Source organism: Neolamprologus multifasciatus, chromosome 7 (assembly GCF_963576455.1).
Source record: "Neolamprologus multifasciatus chromosome 7, fNeoMul1.2, whole genome shotgun sequence".
Classification (NCBI taxonomy): domain Eukaryota; kingdom Metazoa; phylum Chordata; class Actinopteri; order Cichliformes; family Cichlidae; genus Neolamprologus; species Neolamprologus multifasciatus.
In genome coordinates this window covers 11,853,036-11,872,205 of record NC_140445.1, presented here as the reverse complement: position 1 = coordinate 11,872,205, position 19,170 = coordinate 11,853,036, and the positions used below count along the sequence as shown (strand labels likewise).

General features: G+C 38.2%; 1 protein-coding gene and 1 long non-coding RNA gene across 7 annotated transcripts; one reads left to right on the top strand and one right to left on the bottom strand.

Annotated features, from left to right (window-relative positions):
• The first annotated feature begins 1,872 nt into the window (after positions 1-1,872).
• Positions 1,873-8,110, top strand: LOC146513841 (uncharacterized). The gene is made up of 2 exons (XR_014875230.1): positions 1,873-4,447; positions 4,531-8,110. It is a non-coding gene; the product is annotated as an uncharacterized LOC146513841 (long non-coding RNA).
• Positions 6,477-18,946, bottom strand: il6st (interleukin 6 cytokine family signal transduce). Of its 6 annotated transcripts, none has more exons than XM_085167591.1 (16): positions 18,776-18,946; positions 18,297-18,371; positions 15,301-15,597; positions 14,327-14,474; positions 13,688-13,848; positions 13,381-13,529; positions 12,701-12,863; positions 12,301-12,380; positions 11,588-11,846; positions 10,917-11,084; positions 10,226-10,327; positions 9,736-9,882; positions 9,491-9,631; positions 9,166-9,262; positions 8,728-8,809; positions 6,477-7,764 (listed from the first exon to the last, which is right to left on the bottom strand). In XM_085167591.1, the coding sequence occupies exons 2-16, from the start codon at positions 18,358-18,360 to the stop codon at positions 7,150-7,152; spliced, it is 2,673 nt and encodes an 890-aa protein (XP_085023717.1). In that variant the 5' UTR covers positions 18,361-18,371; positions 18,776-18,946; the 3' UTR covers positions 6,477-7,149. The 6 variants fall into 6 exon arrangements, with proteins under 6 accessions (XP_085023717.1, XP_085023715.1, XP_085023716.1 ...); XM_085167589.1 differs by having other exon boundaries at positions 15,301-15,600; positions 18,776-18,945; XM_085167590.1 differs by having other exon boundaries at positions 15,301-15,600; positions 18,879-18,902.
• Between the last annotated feature and the right edge of the window lie 224 nt (positions 18,947-19,170).

Genomic DNA, 19,170 nt, shown 5'->3' with positions numbered 1-19,170 from the left:
CCTGACCTTGTACTTTCTCCTCATGTTCCCCTCTTTCCTCTCTCCCTGTTTGGACTGACAATCATACACAAATAGATTGTATTCAATTAGATGAAAAATTACATTAATATGAAAAAAATTATATTAAGATCGCTAACAAAAAGTCCTCTCTCAGTGTACTTTCAACCAAAAGGCAAATAACCAAACCACATGAACATCTAATAAAAGATATAAACATTGAAACACTGATCCAACATTATTCTTGATTGATGGATCATTTGATTTTACACTTTTACCTGAATGTGGCTCCTTTTTTTGAAAAAACTTCCTTATATCCATTATGAACCTGGCTGTCTCACTGTACACAAACACACACAACGGGAGTTATAAGGTTAATGGGCATTCAGTCAGTTAGCTAGTTAGTATCCATTTCAAACAGGACGGTGGTAACAACAGTAGGCTGCCAACAATTTAAAGTTTTCGATTTTAAATAGGCTATATACATTTCAATGGGAGCAACAGGACGGCCAAATGTCGCTGAATTTACTACAGAGCAGGACGGATTGTAGGGTAGCAAACATTGTCGCAAAACACGCTTTCAACACTGCAGGTTACCTGGTGTAATGTTTTTCAGCTAAAAAAGAAACATGGTCTGACTCCTACCTAACTATATTAAGAGTAACTGAAGGTTAAATGCAGCCAACATGTCCTGTTTTAAGCCAGGCACTCACACCTCCGCTCTGCTGCGTCTCAGCCACCATCGCTCTGGCAGCAACGGCACTAGAGCCAGAGTAGGGGAGAGGCGAGCTGGAACAAACCATTTTGGGAGGGGGGGTTAGCTATACTTTTGTTGTTAAAATGTTACGTCTCAAACAAGTACAGTACTGTATGCTTTTTATATTTTAGTAGTGTGTCACACAAACAGCAAATATTGTCAAAAAAAAGTAAGAAATCTTTGGGGTGCTTTGATTTATTTTCAAAAATGGGCTAAAATCGCCCCTGACTACGAATATGCAAAAGCATTTGCTCACAAAACAGGCGATGACCTTAAATGAATGTCGTGTTTTTAATTCCGCTCCGGACTCGTGAATCTCAACCCAGCAGCAGCGGTAACGTTTGCACGTCCTCTCCCGTTAATGCGGCAGGTAAATAATCAACTAACAGTGCATATTATGTTAGTGCGATCTGCCTTATTACAAAACCTGCCATTACTGTGCATTTAGGTGACCATGATGAGAGAGACAGAGTCTGGCTGGCGCTCGCTGGCAGTTCTCACTGCAGTCTACCGGTAGCGTCTCCTTTCAGGCCAGGATAGACGAAAGTCACCGATCAGTGACTAAGTTTGTGGTAAATGGCTTGCACCCATTTGCCACAGCAGTTGCCCCCGATTTTCGCTAAGTGAATGTGATTTATTGTAGGCAGGGACATTACTGGATATTCTTATGTAATTTCTAATGAATAATTTATGTTATACTTTGTTATTGCTACAGAAGAATATTTATTTTATTATTTTACATTTACAATTTTTTTCTTGACCCTGACCCTGTGACACCCCATTGAAGAGCAGTAGGCTGTGGATCTCTTAAGATCTCACTGCTAGGTTTGTAAGGCCATGTTACTCCTAAATTTCTATCTTATTCAAAGAGAAGCTATAAAACAAAGTTCTAAGCTAATCGACCTTAGTGTTCTCCTTTTTTAAAAAAAAAGAATCGATAAGAGAATCGATAAAGAATCGTTAAACAGAATCGAAAATGGAATCAGAATCGTGAAAATCTTATCAATACCCATCCCTAGTGGGGAGCCACAGCCCCGTCCACCAGGGCATGAAGCAGGTATGGAGGAGATCAAAACTCCAGACATCCAGAGGCCCTCAGAACACAAGAACACCAACAGAGGGGCAGCTGCGCCACTATCCCAGAAAGAGCTGACGAGAGTCCCAGATGAGGGGTCACTCAGCAGCCGCAGAGCAGAAGCGGGGGAGGGAGGGGGGGGGGGTTGCAGTGACGTGCCCGTGAGCTCCACCGGCAGCCAGCTGTGCCAGAGTGACCAGCCCCAGGCTGAGAGGCTGAGGGCACCCCACCCCCGAAGTGGGTGGGGTGCCCGAAGTCTTCATCTTTAAGCAGTGATGTATTAAATCTCCAGTTTTTACTTGGCGTAGTATTGTGCATTAGTGTTAACGATAAAGGAGCATGATCGCTGACAGCTATAGGGTGAATCTTAGTGTCTGAAATGTCACTCAGCAGTGAGCTGCTGACCAAAAAATAATCCAGATGAGAGTAGGAGTGATGGACATGTGAGAAAAAAGTATATTCCTTACTGTTGGGGTGAAGGGAGCGCCATGCATCGCAAAGGTCAAAGTCGCTCATATACTGTTTGATTATATTTGTGGACTGTCAATTACGCTGAGTTCCTGCTGTATTGAGCCTATCCATTTCTTCATTTAGTCCAAGGTTAATAATTTTACGCTCTCTGTGCAAGTCTGCAAATTTCTTTATTAAATCATAAGATTCTTAAATTCATCAAGTCTCTCTGTGCCTGGGTCCTCATCACAAAACATGATATCACCGTTTTGTACATTTTAACACAATTTAATCCCCACATTTGTGAAAGAAAAGCAAAACACTTTTTTGAAAAGTCTGTAACAAAACCATCAAATCTGATAAAGGTTATTTAAATGCTGCTAAAGACTACTACTGCCAAAGAAGAATGGATTGGAATTTTTTAAAAAGAAAACCATATCCTAACCTTAATTACTGCGGGAGAATAATGAATGATGCTCACAGTGAGTAAAAAGTAAACTGAGTGCATTTTTTGGACAGAGATTCACTTTTAATGTGTATGTATAATATAATACAGATACATAAAAAATACACTCCAAAAATAGAAGAGTACAAAATATTATTAAAAAATTAGAAAAATTGAGACACCTTGGCCTATGGTACAATGTATACAATGATCTTTACTGCAGATACTACTATGGCTCTACAGATTTTTTCTTTTCTTTTAACCTATGTCGCCTCACCTTGAGGTTGGTAAATCTGTCTATCACATTTTGGTGGTCAAGTCTCTCAAGCATCTCTTTCTCAGCTGACATCACAGCCAGGTGCTGGAGTTTGCTTTGCTCTGTTTGTATTGTGTCAGGTCAGGTCAGGTCAGGTCTCGTCTCATCTCAGGTTTTTTATGGTTCTGTTTAGGATCGTGTTTTTCTCTGCCTCAAGTCTTGGTTTTTTCATGCTCCTGATCAGTCCTCAGCTGAGCAACACTCCTGCCACAATTGTAGCAGCTCCCCCACAAATTATTTTTCTTGTGGCGTCTGACAGTAGACTCATCTCTGTGCTTGTCCTGCTAGACCTCAGTGCAGCAATACTGTTGACCAGAATATTCTATTAGAACGAATAGAGCATGCTGTAGGTATTACAGGGACTGCGCTGCAGTGGTTTGTATCATATCTATCTAATCTCCAAATTTTTTCATGTAAATGGAGAGTACTCTTCACATACTAAGGTTAATTATGGAGTTCCACAGGGCTCAGTGCTAGGACCAATTCTGTTTCTGCTTCACTTAGAATCATCAGAAGATGGCATACATTTTCACTGCTATGCAGATGCACAAAACTTTATCTATCTATGAGGCCAGATAACACACACCAATTAGTTAAACTGCAGGAATATCTTAAAGACATAAAGACCTGGATGACATCAAATTTTCTGCTTCTAAATTCAGATAAAGCTGAAGTTATTGTACTTGGCCCAGAAAATCTTAGAAATATGGTCAGTGTTTAGGAGGATACTTTTAAAATTATTCCACTACAGATTACAGAATACATGGCCCAAAATGTAATTTGTAACATATTCCATTAAATTACTCAATGTAGGTAACATATTCTGAATACTTTGCGTAAAAAATTGAGACATTGAATATTTACACAGGAATAATCCTTAGAATTTGTTATTTTTTGTTAGGTCTTAGACGTTTTATGTGATAAATGTGTTTTTGTTATAAAGTTTGTGTCATGGTCGGGGTGTGTGGCTGTAAAATTCCATTGAAGGTCTGGACCTCCCTGGTATCCACCCATGGGCAGGGCCTACAGCCCCCCTCACCTGAAGCCGATTGAGGCAATCAGGTTGGAGATTTAAGCTGCTTGCTGACACTGCTTCCTCGCCAGTTTGTCAACTACCCTATGTTGGTAACCAGACCTTACGCTTCATGTTCATGAATCTCAAGTGCTCTACTAACCTTGTAATCTCGTGTTCTAGTTACTCCAGGAAAACTCCATCATACTGAACCACTCATCTCGGAAATCTGGTTAACCCGCCAGCTCTCGGAATCATCTCCTTGCCTCACCTGCCTGCCCTCCTGCCCTTACACCACCTCGGGACCTTCACCACTCAGGACAGCTGCCACACACCACCTAACCCACCTGGACCGCACCACCTCTCCCTCAACGCTTCCATCTCCCACCTGCACAGTAAGACGAAGACTTACATAGCTTCCACTCTCTCCAGAACTCCTCCTTGGCTACCGCTCTAACACTGCTCTCCTCTCTTCCAGTATGTACCTGATCACCAGCAGCTGCCGTTGCTTTCTTGGACCTGTCCCCTTGCTTGTCCCTCTCCCCTGGCCAAGACCCTCACGCCCCCTATATCAAGCCTTAAATCAAGTACTAACGTGAACGTCATTTTGGTGTTAGTTAATAAACCTTTGTTAAACCCTTAACTGTGCCTCCGCCTTGGGTTTCCTGCATGTGGGTTTGATTTTTGGTGCTCGGCCTCCGGCCGTTTTGTGACAGTTTGTAGGCCCACAGGAAGGGTAGCTACTGCTATTACAGAGCTAATAGGGATCTTAATAAACTAAACTAAACAGCATGATGCTGCCACCACCGTCATTCACAATAGAGATAGTAGAGATAGCACAGCCAGGTGCTAAACAGTAACTGGTTTCTTGTAACTGGACACTTGGCATTCAGGCCAAAGAATTTGAACTTTAAAGTGTCTTTTGGCAAATCCAGGCAGGTTGTCATGAACCTTTTAAATACATATACCCAGAGATGGGCAGTAACGCGTTACTTGTAATGCGTTACTGTAATCTGGTTACTTTTTTCAAGTAACGAGTAAAGTAAGGGATTACTATTGCAAAAACGGTAATTAGATTACCATTACTTTCCCGTAGGAACGCTGCGTTACTGCGTTACTTTTTTTTTTTTTTTTTTTTGCGAGAATGTCTCATAACAATGACGTAAGCGAGTGCGACGTTTGTGACAACAGCTGTGCGCAGATTAACAATGGATAATATATGGAGTGCAGGAGAGAGTATGAGCATGGAGCGTTTAAAGCGTGGAAGTACTGACCTTACTTTGAGTTTGATTCCATAAAAAGTGACAAAAACATTAGCGTCCGTTGTGCGTGGGAAGAAAACTTATTTTTACAGCGAAAAAAAAAACCTAAACAAGCACCGAGTGCGCAACGACGTAATGGGAAATTCACAGAGAAACTTGCGGATTCTTCAACTGACTGCTGCAGCACACCTGCACCAGAGCACACCTCCGCCTACCCCATTCCTGCTTTACAGGTGAAAATAGAGCAACAGGACCGCTAGTCTTTGATTTTATTTATTTTCTGCTGTGTTTTACTTGCATCTATTTGAAAGACTGAGTGTAAACACAAAAATATTTTATTTTATTTGCTGGAATGTGCAGAAAATAGGTTTAAATGTTAAACTAATTTCTTCAAGTCAGAGAATGTTGCATATAATTTAATTTTTGCTTGATACATAAAGTTAAAAGATTAAAACTGATAAAACAAGTTTAAAAAAAAGACTTTTCCATTTGATTACATTTTGTATGATCGATTATGCAGGAAAAAGTAGAATTGGGCTGAAAGACCTATTGCTTTATCAACTATTCAGGTTGTAAATCGTGTTTTTAAAAAGTAACTAAGTAACTAATTACTTTTGAAAATAAGTAATCAGTAAAGTAACTGGATTACTTTTTTGAGGAAGTAATTAGCTACTGATTACTTTTTTCAAGTAACTTGACCAACACTGCATATACCATATATTACCATATACACCTGATTATTGGAGTGCTGCAGAAATAGTTAATGAAAGGTTCTCCTCGCTCCACAGAGCAACGCTGAAATTCTGTCAGAGTGCCCATTAGGTTTATAGTCACCTCCCTGACTAAGGTCCTTCTAGGATGATCACTCATATTAGGAAGTGTCCTGGTGTCCACAAACTTGTCTCACTGGGACTTCCAACATTTATAAAATGTAGATATAAATGTAAAGTTAGATTACTGGCTCCACTATATGCTGTCCATGTTCTACTTCGAGTGCAGCAGGAGGGAAGTACTCAGCAAGAAACTCTGGAAGAGAGAATCCAGTTTCCTTCATCTCAGAATGTACCCCATAAGCAAGCAATTAGGCATCTCCCAGGTCACTTACATGTGACTCAAAGCAGTTCAGTAGAATGTCTAGCAAAAATTAAAAAACGAAGCTTACTGACTTTCCCTCATGTTTTATTGTTAAGCTTTAGCATGGTGTCATTTGAAAAAGAAATACAATCAGCAGTGATTGATCAGAGCTGAAGCAATGCTGTTTATGACCACACTGTATTCCAAATTGTTTTAACATTGTGATACAACAAATTAAGATATAATGCTTGCTTTGACACAGCCTGGGGTGAGAAAACACGTCTTCCAACAACATCTGGAATTAACATTAGGAAAACTGAAAAACAACAGTTTCAACATTTTAAGAGCTTCATGGTGCCTTTAATAAATGCAATAAAAACATAAGACTTTACATTCAGCTATAAACTGTCACTTAAAAATTAAAATTCAAGTGAGATTAAGGACGTTAGGCTGCACTGGCATGCCATTAGAAGTTTACGTTAGTATAAAATTGTATTTCGTCATTATGTTGAAGATGTTGTTTTATTTACAAAGAACTGGCTATGTAATTTTTCCTTGTGAGAATAAAGCGCGCAAACGACAACCGCAAGCTCTAATTCACATTACTCTTTACAGTGTAATATAATTGGACTATTTACATTTGATTAAGTGCAAAAGATATACTGGGATTTGTTCAATGCTTTAAATAAACACCCAGGACTAACAAAGGCACAAGACCACATATGTAGGCGATGCATGTATCAGACGAGCCATCTGAGTTCTTACTGTGGCCTGTAGCCACCCAGCTGAGGCATGTAGCTGGAGACCGGTGCTGGTATCCAGTCATCAGATTGGCAATCTGCAGGTGCTGTGTGTTCAGTATCTTCTTCCAGGGGACAGAAGTCCAGCACCTCTTGCTGCTCCATCTCCAATGGGTTAAAGTCATTACTGTCGGTGGCATTTTCATTCCCTGCATTGTGAGTAAAGCAGGGCTGTCTCAGGAAACACTGTCTGCTGCCCTCCTGCACCATGGTGTCATGGTTCTCTTCACAGTCCAGCAGTGGCTGTGTGGACTCAGACCGTGAAAAAATGGACTGCTGGGGCAGAGAACTTGGGTTCTGGCCCTTGTAACCACTGGAGGCGACTACAGAGGAGTACTGAATAGTGCTGGCCGTGGTGTCAGCCATATCACCACCCTCATCACTGTCAGACACACTCTGTCGAGGTGAGGACATGCAGGAGGAGCCACCGATTCCACTGCTGTGCTCCTCAGACAGATACTTGTCCTTTTTCAGAGGCAGACTTGCCTTGTCGTCCTCAAATACACACTTTGCATCACAAACATCCACATTAAGCACACTGATGCCAGATAGACAGTTCTCTCTTGGTGCCTCTGCCTGTAGAAAAGGAAAGCAAAAGAGAAATGCATCTGACTAAATACAAAACAGACTGAAAACTCACAGTATTAAGCTATCTACAGATAAAGACATATTAGTCAGTTTTAAAGCCTAATTTTGCTGTGCCACTGTAACTCAGTGCTTCAGCAGGCATCCACGTGCCACTTGGCCAAAGTACAGCCCAGGTTCGAGTTCAAACCGTGGCCCTTTGCTGCAAGTCTTCCCCCTCCCTCACCACTTTCTTCTCTATCTGCACTGCTCCACTATCCAATAGAGGCAAAAATGTTTCAATTAAAAAAAAAAAAGCTTGTTAGTTTGACACCTCTGTGCTTCCTCTCCTATGAAAGGGATTTGTAAATTAGGACACAATATTAATAGGGTAATTCTTTTAGTCACTGGACCTCTCTGAAAGTTGACGTTTTATGCATGACACGAAACATGGAAGACAGTTCTTCACTCAGTACTCTGACCTTGTTGTATGAGGCAAGTGTCATTAGCTAACAGAAATGTCTGTGCAGTGATGACAAACAGGGTTGAGAATGAGCAATCTGCTTTATGCAAGCAATCATTTGTGCTATGTCCTGGTGGTTTAATTTTTTTTTATTACCATTATTCTGGTCATGCTGACACACTAATGCAGGGGTATCAAACTCAAATACGCAGTGGGCCAAAATTCAAAACTGGAACAAAGTCGCGGGCTAACATTAATATTTATTGAAAGATATTTATTCCTCCAGATATAAGAATGAATCTTTTCTTATGGACTCAAACACATTTTGCTGAAAAACTGAATATGGAACAAGCAAAGCTTAATACTAAACAATATATATATTATCTGTATAATACCAGTAGGCCAGCTCTAATAGTAATTTGGTATGGCTTCGCCAAATTTAGCCCGCAGCCTAATTACATTTGGCCCGCGGGCCGGAGTTTGACACCTATGCACTAATGTGAAACTCTTACTTTCAAAGGATAATCTGGAGACCAGTTTCCAATGGTGCTATCTCCGGGATTTGGAATCTGAGGCCAAAAGTTGTCCTTGATCCTGTAGAAAAGAAAAAAACAAAACATACTTACAACAAAATCTACTTATATAGAAAAATACAATAACTCCAAAAATATTGAAATCACAGTTTCAGTGAAGTTATTATGATGAATATTGTGTATGAAGTAATGAATGTTTACAATTTTTAAGATTGGTATGCTCAAAATAAACTAGTATTATGTGCCTCATCCAATGACTAAAGTGCTGTACACCCAAAGGCACGTTAAAATGCCTGCAGTCTTGGAAAAGGTAAGATGCAACAAAGAGTAAATGGAAACCCTAGATGTACGTGTTCAGTTTACAGCCATTCACTGAGAGGCGGTAAACATCCCAAGAGATATTTAAGGGTAACTTACACATCTTTTTTGCAGAAACAGAGCAACATGGTCATGAGAACAACAAACAGAAACCCAAGGCTCACTCCTACCACAATGCCTTCAATTTCTCCTGGTGCTGTGAGGTGAAAAAGATATATAGATAAGACAAAGGGTTAACAGCAATTCAAAAACCAATGGTAAAAATCTAAACTTCAATTAGCCTCTCATCCAAGACGCTCCAGTACCCTTCTTTTCAATCTCTCAAGATTACAACACCTCGATTGACTGAGACCCTACACAGACACTTTGGAAAAGGTAAAACTGACTTTGTGACATTTCTCAACTAGTTGGATCATGTACTGACCATATTTCAGAGTAGTGAACGAGTGGTTAGAGCCATTGACTGAGCCTCTGATAGTTGAAGCCTTTATCCAAATGTCATACTTTGTGTTGCGTGATAATGACGTCAAAGTGTATGAGGTGGTGTTAGATGGCACAGTTATGCCTGCAAGAAAGAACAACAGAAATCAAAGGTTAGCCTGGCAATTGAGTGTTTTCATTTAAAAAAGCTAACCTAACAGTTCAGCACAACATGGAACCAGTAGATACCACGAGTTTCAGTCCCACTTCGATAGTATATTGTGTAGTTTGTAATGAAGCCGCGTCGTTTTATCAGAGGAATCTCATCCCACTCCAGCTTGGCTGTGTAACATCCTGGGTCACCACTCAGGTTGACAGTAGGGCCTTGTGATGGAACTGTACAAAAAAATAAAAATAACAACAAACTGATTTTAAGAACATCTCTGTGGAAATAACTGATAGACAATATATAACTTGTCAAATGATTAATATAAAAAATTTTATTTTTAAATTTATAAAAAATCATCAAACATTTGATGATTCTATGCAATGCATAGAATCATCAAATGCATTCTATACAATCTCGTTAAAATGACATTATAACGGTTATGGCGTTAACATCAATTTTACGAGATTAATGCTGTTAACGAGATTAACAGCACTATTCAAATTATAATATCCACAACAATTCAAAATACAATGGTTTACTATTGATTAATTGACAAGTATGATCTCTTACCTCCTTGTTCAAAATAGGCGTGTTCATGGACTGGCTTCCCAACCAGTTTGCCATATATAGGGTACACTGATATTCTGTAGTGAACAAATTTCTCAAGGTCCCCTAGATTTGACATCAAGGTTAAAAAGGGGGGGAAAAGCACTCTTTAATTAATAGCAATCTTATACAACATGCAGTTAGAGTAAAGCAACAGAAGCTATTAGTATTAGCAGCCATAGTAAAAGTTAACTTAAAGGTTTTGCTTTAAGATCCGCTGCAGTGTATGCAAAATATATTAATTCCTTGTTACAAGAGAATACTTTCTTGCTTTAACAAGGTTGTATTAAAGTCACTATGACATATTTATCATTTGTGTTGCTTACCAATAAGAAACTTGACTCTTTATAACGCCACATCATTATCATTAAACAATGAAATCAGAGACTACCTTTTTGACTCCACCTTTTTATCAATTTTTAAAAAGATCTACCTAAAGTGCCATCTGCACAGTACAGTCAGTCTCCTCTTTATGACATCTCAAACTAAACAACAGCTTCTTATAGCCATGACACGAGAGAGATTTTATGATGGGTGCCATATGCCTTTAAACAACTAAATGAACATTCTCCAAACATGGTTATTCCATATTTCTTCAAGAGGGTTGTACAACAACTTTTTATTTCCTAAACCCTCAGAAAAAAAGAAAAAATACCTTTAATTGCAGTGTAGTTTGTTTTTCCATCTTCCCTCTGCCAGTTTCTCTCACCATCACTGACCCATTCCACCACATACTCGGACACTGTTCTATTAGGGGGTTTCCATGAAAGAAACAGCTGACCGTTATGGGACTGTACCTCCGTTTTTTCCACTGCAGGAGGTTCTGTAACAGACACACACACACATGAAATAACAAATATAACCATAACCCAATTTGTCATACATTGGGTCTTGATTTGGACCAGACTTAGTGAATAAACTACATTTAGTAAATTATAAAACCCATCTGACCTCGAGTTAAAACCTGCTAAGAACTTTGAGATAAAGTTCTGAAATTATCTACTATGTGTATACTAGGCATATAATCATACATTACTCACACCACTATACTGATTCTGTTAACTGCAGTTTTATACCTGGGGCTTCGCAAACAGCTGAGAGTTAAAAATTATGATCATAAACCACATGGCATTCTGGTTCATGGTTGCTGCTGGGTCCCTTTGGATACCATTGTACGTCTCTGTTACTGTTACTTATTAATCAAGAACATTCTAATTTGTGTGTGTGATTTTATGCCGAAAATATTATCTGGACTGCTTTAGATTATATGTCACAGTTGTGTCTAAATGTCACGCCTGTAAATTCAAGGTCAACATGGACACTTACCCCGTGTTTTGCGGAAAATGATCAACTTTGCCTGAGGCGATGCCCCCACAGAATTTATGGCTGTGACATACACGGTCACAGACTCCTCATCATCCAAGAGAATAGTTATTAGTGGAGTGATCTGTTTTTTACTTGAGCTGCCATCTGTCAGACTTCTGTTCACTGGAATAATGTCCCAAGTTCCATTCCTGATACTATCCTTTTGTTTCTCAATTGTTATGTTAAATCTTCTTATCCTCCCATTGGAAAACTCGGGATCCTGGATGAGCAAAGTTGCAGACAGTATGCAGACAGTTCTCATTATTACATTGACTATATCCAGGACTATATCGCAATCTGTCCAACTCATTCATTCTATTCTGTTAAGATTTTATTGATCTAGCCATTCATCAAACTGCTTGCTATAATGAATAAAAAATTTTTAACTATAATTAACTATAATGAAGACTATGAAAATAGTCTATGACAGTCTGTTCTAACATGTTGGCTGTGGTGAGTTAGGGTTGGCAGCAATAGTTCCTTTTGTTTGTTTTTTTAACTGGTTCAGTTCAGTTAAAAATGTATCTAAATGTTTTGGTCTATCTGTAGAATGTCTATCAGTTATGTTAAACCTTTCATTTCAAATAAATTCTAATGCTTTGTGCTTATGACAACAGGAGTATTGTTAGATAAAACTGTTTTTAAATGTTAAATTGAATGTGATGGAAATTTACCTTACAAATGAACTCAATTTGTCGTTTATTTATGCCTTCCTCCGACGTGATTATCCATACATCTGGTTTACTTTTTGGTACTAGGTAAAAGAAAAAGAACAGGATATTAAATCTTTTAGTTTATCAAAAGGACAAAAGGACACGTAAACACATGGGTGGACAATGTATGCAGTTTCACAGGTTCAGTAAATCTTCTCACTGCCAGAGGTTTTTATTTTCAATCTTTATGCTTTTGGATACAAAAAGCTCTTGAGGACTTCAGAGTCTGAATAGTTTATTCATCATGTATAACATAGTATTAAGTGAACAATTTATTAATCATAACTGTGCTAATTGTCTGTAGCAAAATATTCCATTTGATTTACTGAAACTAGTCCGAACTAGAATTCATAATACTCACAATCCTCTGGTGTTCTCTCGGTAACGTTGCTACTCCAGTCACTCCAGTAACCACAGTGCTTGTTATTATATTTGCACCGTACCTGAGTGACATAAACTGTGTCTGGTTGCAGGTTCTGGAGTCTAAAGGACTGTATATACCCCGAAGTGTCTGCCAGAGGTACCTAAAAACATAAACCATATGTCACTTAAAAATAAAACAAGAGATAATATGTACCAGTCTGAGAAGAATCACATTTAAAATATTAAGACTCTAAGATTTCAGCAAATACAGGACCCTCTTGCTTTGAGGCAACAGTACTAAGCACAGAGCCACTGTGTTACCATTTGAGCACATTGAGCAAGTGCTACAAAGATAAAATGGTGTACACACTGTACAGGGACACTGTAGAAGGTTGTATAGAACACAAAAAAACATATTACTGTGCTAAAGTAAACCTTCATTCCCAATCACTCTCAAGAGCTTGTGGAGAACAGATTCAACATGTCATGAAACTAAATCAGATTTTCTTAAAATTGTCAGTAATACAATTTCTGCAGATTTGTTCATTAATACATAACACAACACTGGAATCTTAACTGATTTACAGGTTTACACAATAGTTTGAATCTTTTAGAAATATGGTGATATTGTCTTTTACAATGGCGATTTTTGATGGAAGGGTATACAAACATACTTACATAAAACCACTTTTGAGATCCCAATGGGCAGAATCTAATTTCATATATCGTTTCCAGATAAATTTTATCAATAGAAGTCCAGTTCATCACAAGGCAGGTGGGAAAAACTGCCTCTGAAATGACTGCGACGGATGGAGGCTTTGTTTTTACTGTGACACACACACACACACACACACACACACACACACACACACACACAAAGAATTCAAGACAATCAACATCACTTAATCTGAATATACGTTTTAGACTACTGGCTCAGAACATGCAAATATGTTAAACATAATAATCAAATGTACTATTTACTTACCAAAGCAATTAGCAGGCTTTATCAGATGTTCAGACTCTTCTTTTCCAAGTTCATTTTGTGCCACCACCCAAATCTCCAGTTCCATATGATTAGGAAAGAAATTCAGATCTATTGTGGTATTGTTTACTGGCCCTAATATTGATGCAGTAAAAATTTTACCACTAAAAAAAGAAGTAGAAGACAATTTACTTGACAGTAAAACCTACACAAAGCTAGACAACTGGTATTCATTACTAGTTTAAAAAGTCACATTACATTTAGGTGGCATAATGGAGCAAAGATTTGCACAATCAGGGTATGCATGGTCTCTTTGCCCCTGCATGGGTTCTATCGAGGTACTCTAGCTTCCTCCCACAGTCCAAACACATGCATGTTAGATTAAGTGGTCAGGATAAATTACCCCCTATGTGTCAAGGTGACCATGTTTTGTGTGTTCATATTTGAATGTGGCCGTGTGGCTATACAACTTGACACTGACAGACATTACATGTTTCAATTGTCCATACCAGGAACATAAAAATGTAATACACTACTACTGTGATAAGCTGGTTTTAACACAGCTTGACTTAGTTTCACCATAATGAATGAAAAACAGAATTGTAAACAAAAGAAGTAATGATTCATGAAGTATGTACTCACCCTGTTTGTCTAATAAACAGTGTATAATTTGTAGGGACAGCTTCCGTTTGATGTCCTACTGCTTCCCACTGACATTTGATGTTTGATGAGATAATTTTGCTCTCCTGAACTGCTATACAGGACAGATTCTTTGGCTTCTCCGGGCGATCTGATATTTAAACAAAACAAAAACTAAACTCACAAAGTTTATCTCTGCATGCCACAAAATTACAATTTTCAGTGCATTTTTTCTGTATCATTATCATGTGGTTTATATATATATATTAAATTTAAATTCAGCTTACAAATGAGGACAAAATAATTACCCCATTATGAAATTCAAAGTTTTTATCAAAGTTTTGCTGTGTGCTTTTTTAACAGAGAAAGGGATTTTCAACATAGTATTTCTTAACAGACTAGTTTTACTTAGAAAACAGCATTAAGTATTTGTATTATCCCACAATAAGAGAAGTATTTCACCCCCAAAAATAAATAAATACTGGCAACGGCCAGTGGTACCCTTCAGCCTCCCGATACATCTATGGTATCAACGTTTCTCCCATTTTAAACACTACAGCCAGATGAACATTTTTGGCATTTCCTTGCCTGTATGATTCAACATACATCAAGACAACACTACAGGCTGTTTTCTCCAAAAAATGATACACAATTGACTAATTGCATCAGGGTTAATCATTTTAACCCTGGTATTAGTTTGTCTTAACTAATTTTGTTTCTGTGTGCAAAGTAAAATAATATAGATATCCAAAATAAAACCAGGATATTTGGAAAAGCTGTGTTTCACAGCACTTGGAAAATACTTAAAAAAATGAAATTTTCATAGGGGGGCTAATAATTCTGTCATCATATACTATTGCTTGGAAACACAGAAAGGAAAACAAACTACTGTTATCACAACCGATCGAAAAAAGAGTTATAGCTGCATTTGGGTAAAAACAGCAATAGATTTTCAAGTTATGACGATAAGAACTTACAGCCTTTCCTCAGCCAAATCCCATGAGTAAATTTGCCCCTGTTTAGGACAACATAGTGTGACTCCGTCTTGCAGCTGCAAAATAACCATTCAGACTTTTCACCTCTGATGGTGACAGTGACATTAAGTGCTGAACTGTTGATCTTGATGTAATGTTCTTTGGGTATAATTTCAGAACACTTCCAGTAAAGATCATCTGCTGTGACTTCAGTTGTGTTGATGATCATGCACATAGCTGTGAAGTTAGACCCAATCTGAACCACTGGAGACTGTGGGGCTATCACCAAATGATAGTCATCTTCTGAAGGTCAAAACAAAAAACAAAACACATGGAAAAAAAAGTAAACCCACATGTAGAGTAAAACTCAGAAATATATAGCTGATGAGCACTGTGCTTGTGTCAGCAACAAGATTATTGATACATTTCTGTGAGTCTGAGACATCAAATTACCCACAGTTCCTGTCACAGTCTAAGCAATACAACCACAATAGGAACATCTGCTGCTAAGTGTGATGAGACGTGACCACATTCCTCTTTTTAATGCAACATTAAACTCTGCCTGTCACGGCAACATGGACACACATGGTGTCCATGTTGAAAAATACACTTTTACACTAGTTTCAGTACAGCACAATGTCTTTACAGTCATTTCAGTCATTACATAATTAACATTGCAGTTACAATTTCCCAACTTTTGGGATATATAAGGTTGAGGTGGAGGTGGGCATAGCTAAAACGTTGTGCTCATCATGCTGGCTTGTAACTAGCTTCCCTGAAACAGAGAAAGCTGGAGGGATTCTGATGGCCCCCAAACATCTGTACATATGAAGTACAAAATTATTTAACCTTTACCATTAATGCTTATTTTTTTGCGCATTATTCACGCTTACGTTTGAAATCATTAAACAAACTGTATTTTAAACAAAGAAAACCCAGGTAAATACAAAATTGATTTTATTTGAATTATAAAGGAAATAAAGATATCAAAACCAACATGGCCCTATGTGAAAAGGTAATTGCCTACGAACCTAATAGCTACCTGTGCCACCATTGGGAGCAAGAACTTCAATATAATGTTTGCAATATCTCAGTTCTTGATAAATTATGAATTAACTGTGATTAATCATATGTTTCAGAAAGCTGAGTTTAATTTCGGTGGTCACACCCAGATCGATAAAAACCACCAAAAATAGAACTTGTTTGACAGAGCGAGGTAGGCTAAAAGATCTCAAAACAAAGCAAAAATGTCAGAAATCAGGAAGAGGGCATATACATTCTCAGAGAATTGTAATTCTTTAGGTAGTGAAGCTAGTCTTCCCTAATCATTTGGGAAGCATTAGCTGCCAAATCTGCTGCCAATTTACAAAGACAATAGGAAGAAAAATAAAGAAAGAAAGTAAACCGACTGATCAAGATTTTTTTTACTAATTAATTTTAGGTCCTGTTAGGTCTCACACTGCTCTTCTGTCTATCTCTCCTTTCCATATGCTGCTCCCCATCTTACCTGAGCTTGTCTGTTTCAATATCAACTGCATGCGCTTTTCCTCACTTGTCCTTACTAACCATATGTAATAAAAAAAATTAGTAAAACTGTATATATGTGTTGTATTTTCAACTTTAACTTTTTAATTAGAATTCTCTGTCCAGAGGCCTGCTCTTTTTTTTTTTTCTTTAAATCACCTCAATTCTTCAATTTTGAAAAGTACAGTTTATCTCAGCCTTCACAAAAAAAGCCTGCAGAGGTAAAGTTAAAACAAAACACTTCATTTGCATTTTGAACTGGTACACAATGTCAATGACAAAACACTGTTTCCACTCTCACATTAGTTGGATAGAACCAGTTTTGTCTGGATGACTAATTAGATAATTCATTCAAATAAAGCCAATGTTACATGTAGCACAACTGCTCAGAACTGATTCAGAGTCTATTTTTGTATGATTTGGCTTGCCTCAGCCTTTCTGTCCTGTTTCCCTTCCTTAAATGTGGCTTATTGACTGAGACCATTACTGATGAGGTTTCAGAAAATAGTAGATTGATCACCTGATCAGGTCTTTGCTGGATTTTGTTTCTTCTATTTTTAAGGAAATAATTTTCAAACCTTCTTCAATTACTGTAGATAATGTTTTAGGACTGTCACTTCTTTTGTCCTCCACTGTCCACCAACCTGGCAACTTAAAATAGGCTCTTTGCTAAGTTGTCTGTTATGTGTAGACAACACTACGTTAGGTGCCTTTTTATGTTTGAATGATTTAGTGTTAAGGGTCTTAACAAAGAAAAAAAACAACCTTCTTATGATAATGGCCAGGAACAAAGACTGGACTGAAAATGAAAGTGAAATGAGTGGGGGGGAAAGCAGCCAGTGCTTAGGGAAAACTGTGAAAGACCATCAGAAAGCCAGGGGAACTAATGCTTAAAGATATGTCAATAAAAATGAGTACAAAATCTGGTTCTCCAGAACCACAATATAAAGAAATAAGCAATGAATCAAGATTATTCGCTCTATCACTGCCACAAAACACACACGCCAAGACACAAGGAATCAGATGAGAAAGCTCTATTTTGTGCATCATCTTTGCAGCACTAAAGAAAGGCTTTTATTAGGCAACAACTGCATCACCTCTAAAATAGCCCTTTTGTCCACATCTCACATGAAGCTGCATCGCCATTTTCCCTTTGACAGATAATAATTCTCAAATATGTAATCAGCAATGTTTACTAGTACTTGTATTTATTACTGAGCTGATATCAATTCAGCCAGTATCTTTTACTCACAATTGATTGAATTACCTTACCTTGAACGTGGTAAAATATGCTTAAAAAACCTTCTGAAAGTGTGTTATTATACCCACACTGGGGCAGCAGGAAATATGACATTAAAAATGTTGTCAAAAACAATCTACATTCTGAGTGTCCATTTTGATTCATTCTTGCGTATATACTAAAAAATAACACTCCCCAGTGACTAAAGATGAATTGTACTGTTGATGATACTGACCAGCAGCGAGAACAGAAGCCAGCCAAGCTAAAACCCACAGATGGAGCACAGCCGCAGAGACCATGATGACAACGACTATATAGAAAGACAAAAATAAATAAATAACACCAGTTAGGAAAGAATTGTATCTGTTTTGTTTCAAACACACAACTTCGCAGCTTGTTTTAGCATCATCGTATCGTACAGCGTTGAGTTAATTAAACTGAATAATCATTTACTGAGCTTTTCATGCGTTTAGTAATAACTGTAATACCACAGTAATAACAGTAATAACTGTGATACTAATAATGTGGCAAAGACACTTAAATTTAGGATTTCATTACGATGCTACGAAACAGCAGCTAGCGTCGATGCTAAAAATTTTGTAGGAACCCATGTCCACGGCAGTCACGTCGCATTAGCCAACGAACTCACATTGTCATTCCTGCTAATTGTAGTGTTTCCACAAAAACAATCAAAAGAAAGCGGTCATAACTTACGTAAAAGTTATCCGTTTCTGTCCTTGTACAATGCTGCTTAGCCACGTAGTATATCTATGTACACCCAGCAATTGTCTAGACAACTTAAACAATTTTTAGATACCATTTCTCGCTCGCCGTGCGTCTGGTTCTTGGTATAAGACCACCCACTTCCCGTCAAAGGCAAGCCTGTGTCGCAATAGGTTACGTAGCGGCGCTACTCATTAGCCGATCTCACAACGTCGTGATGGCCCAAACCATTTCTGCTGAGCGTCTGCCATATTGACGAAACGTTTTGATATCTGGGGAAGTGCACTCGTGACTAAATGCTGTTTGCTGATTTTACAGACAAACTGTCAGTTAAACAACTTTGACGAATCGGAGACTTTTGCTGTGTGTGTTTGGTGGGCCTTGCG

Coding starts and splice junctions, on each gene's coding strand:
- il6st (XM_085167589.1), bottom strand. CDS start 18,360: ATGGTCTCTGCGGCTGTGCTCCATCTGTGGGTTTTAGCTTGGCTGGCT. Junction 13,530..13,687: donor AAAGCCTGCTAATTGCTTTG/GTAAGTAAATAG, acceptor TGTGTGTCACAG/TAAAAACAAAGCCTCCATCC. Junction 9,883..10,225: donor CGCCTATTTTGAACAAGGAG/GTAAGAGATCAT, acceptor TTTTTTGTACAG/TTCCATCACAAGGCCCTACT.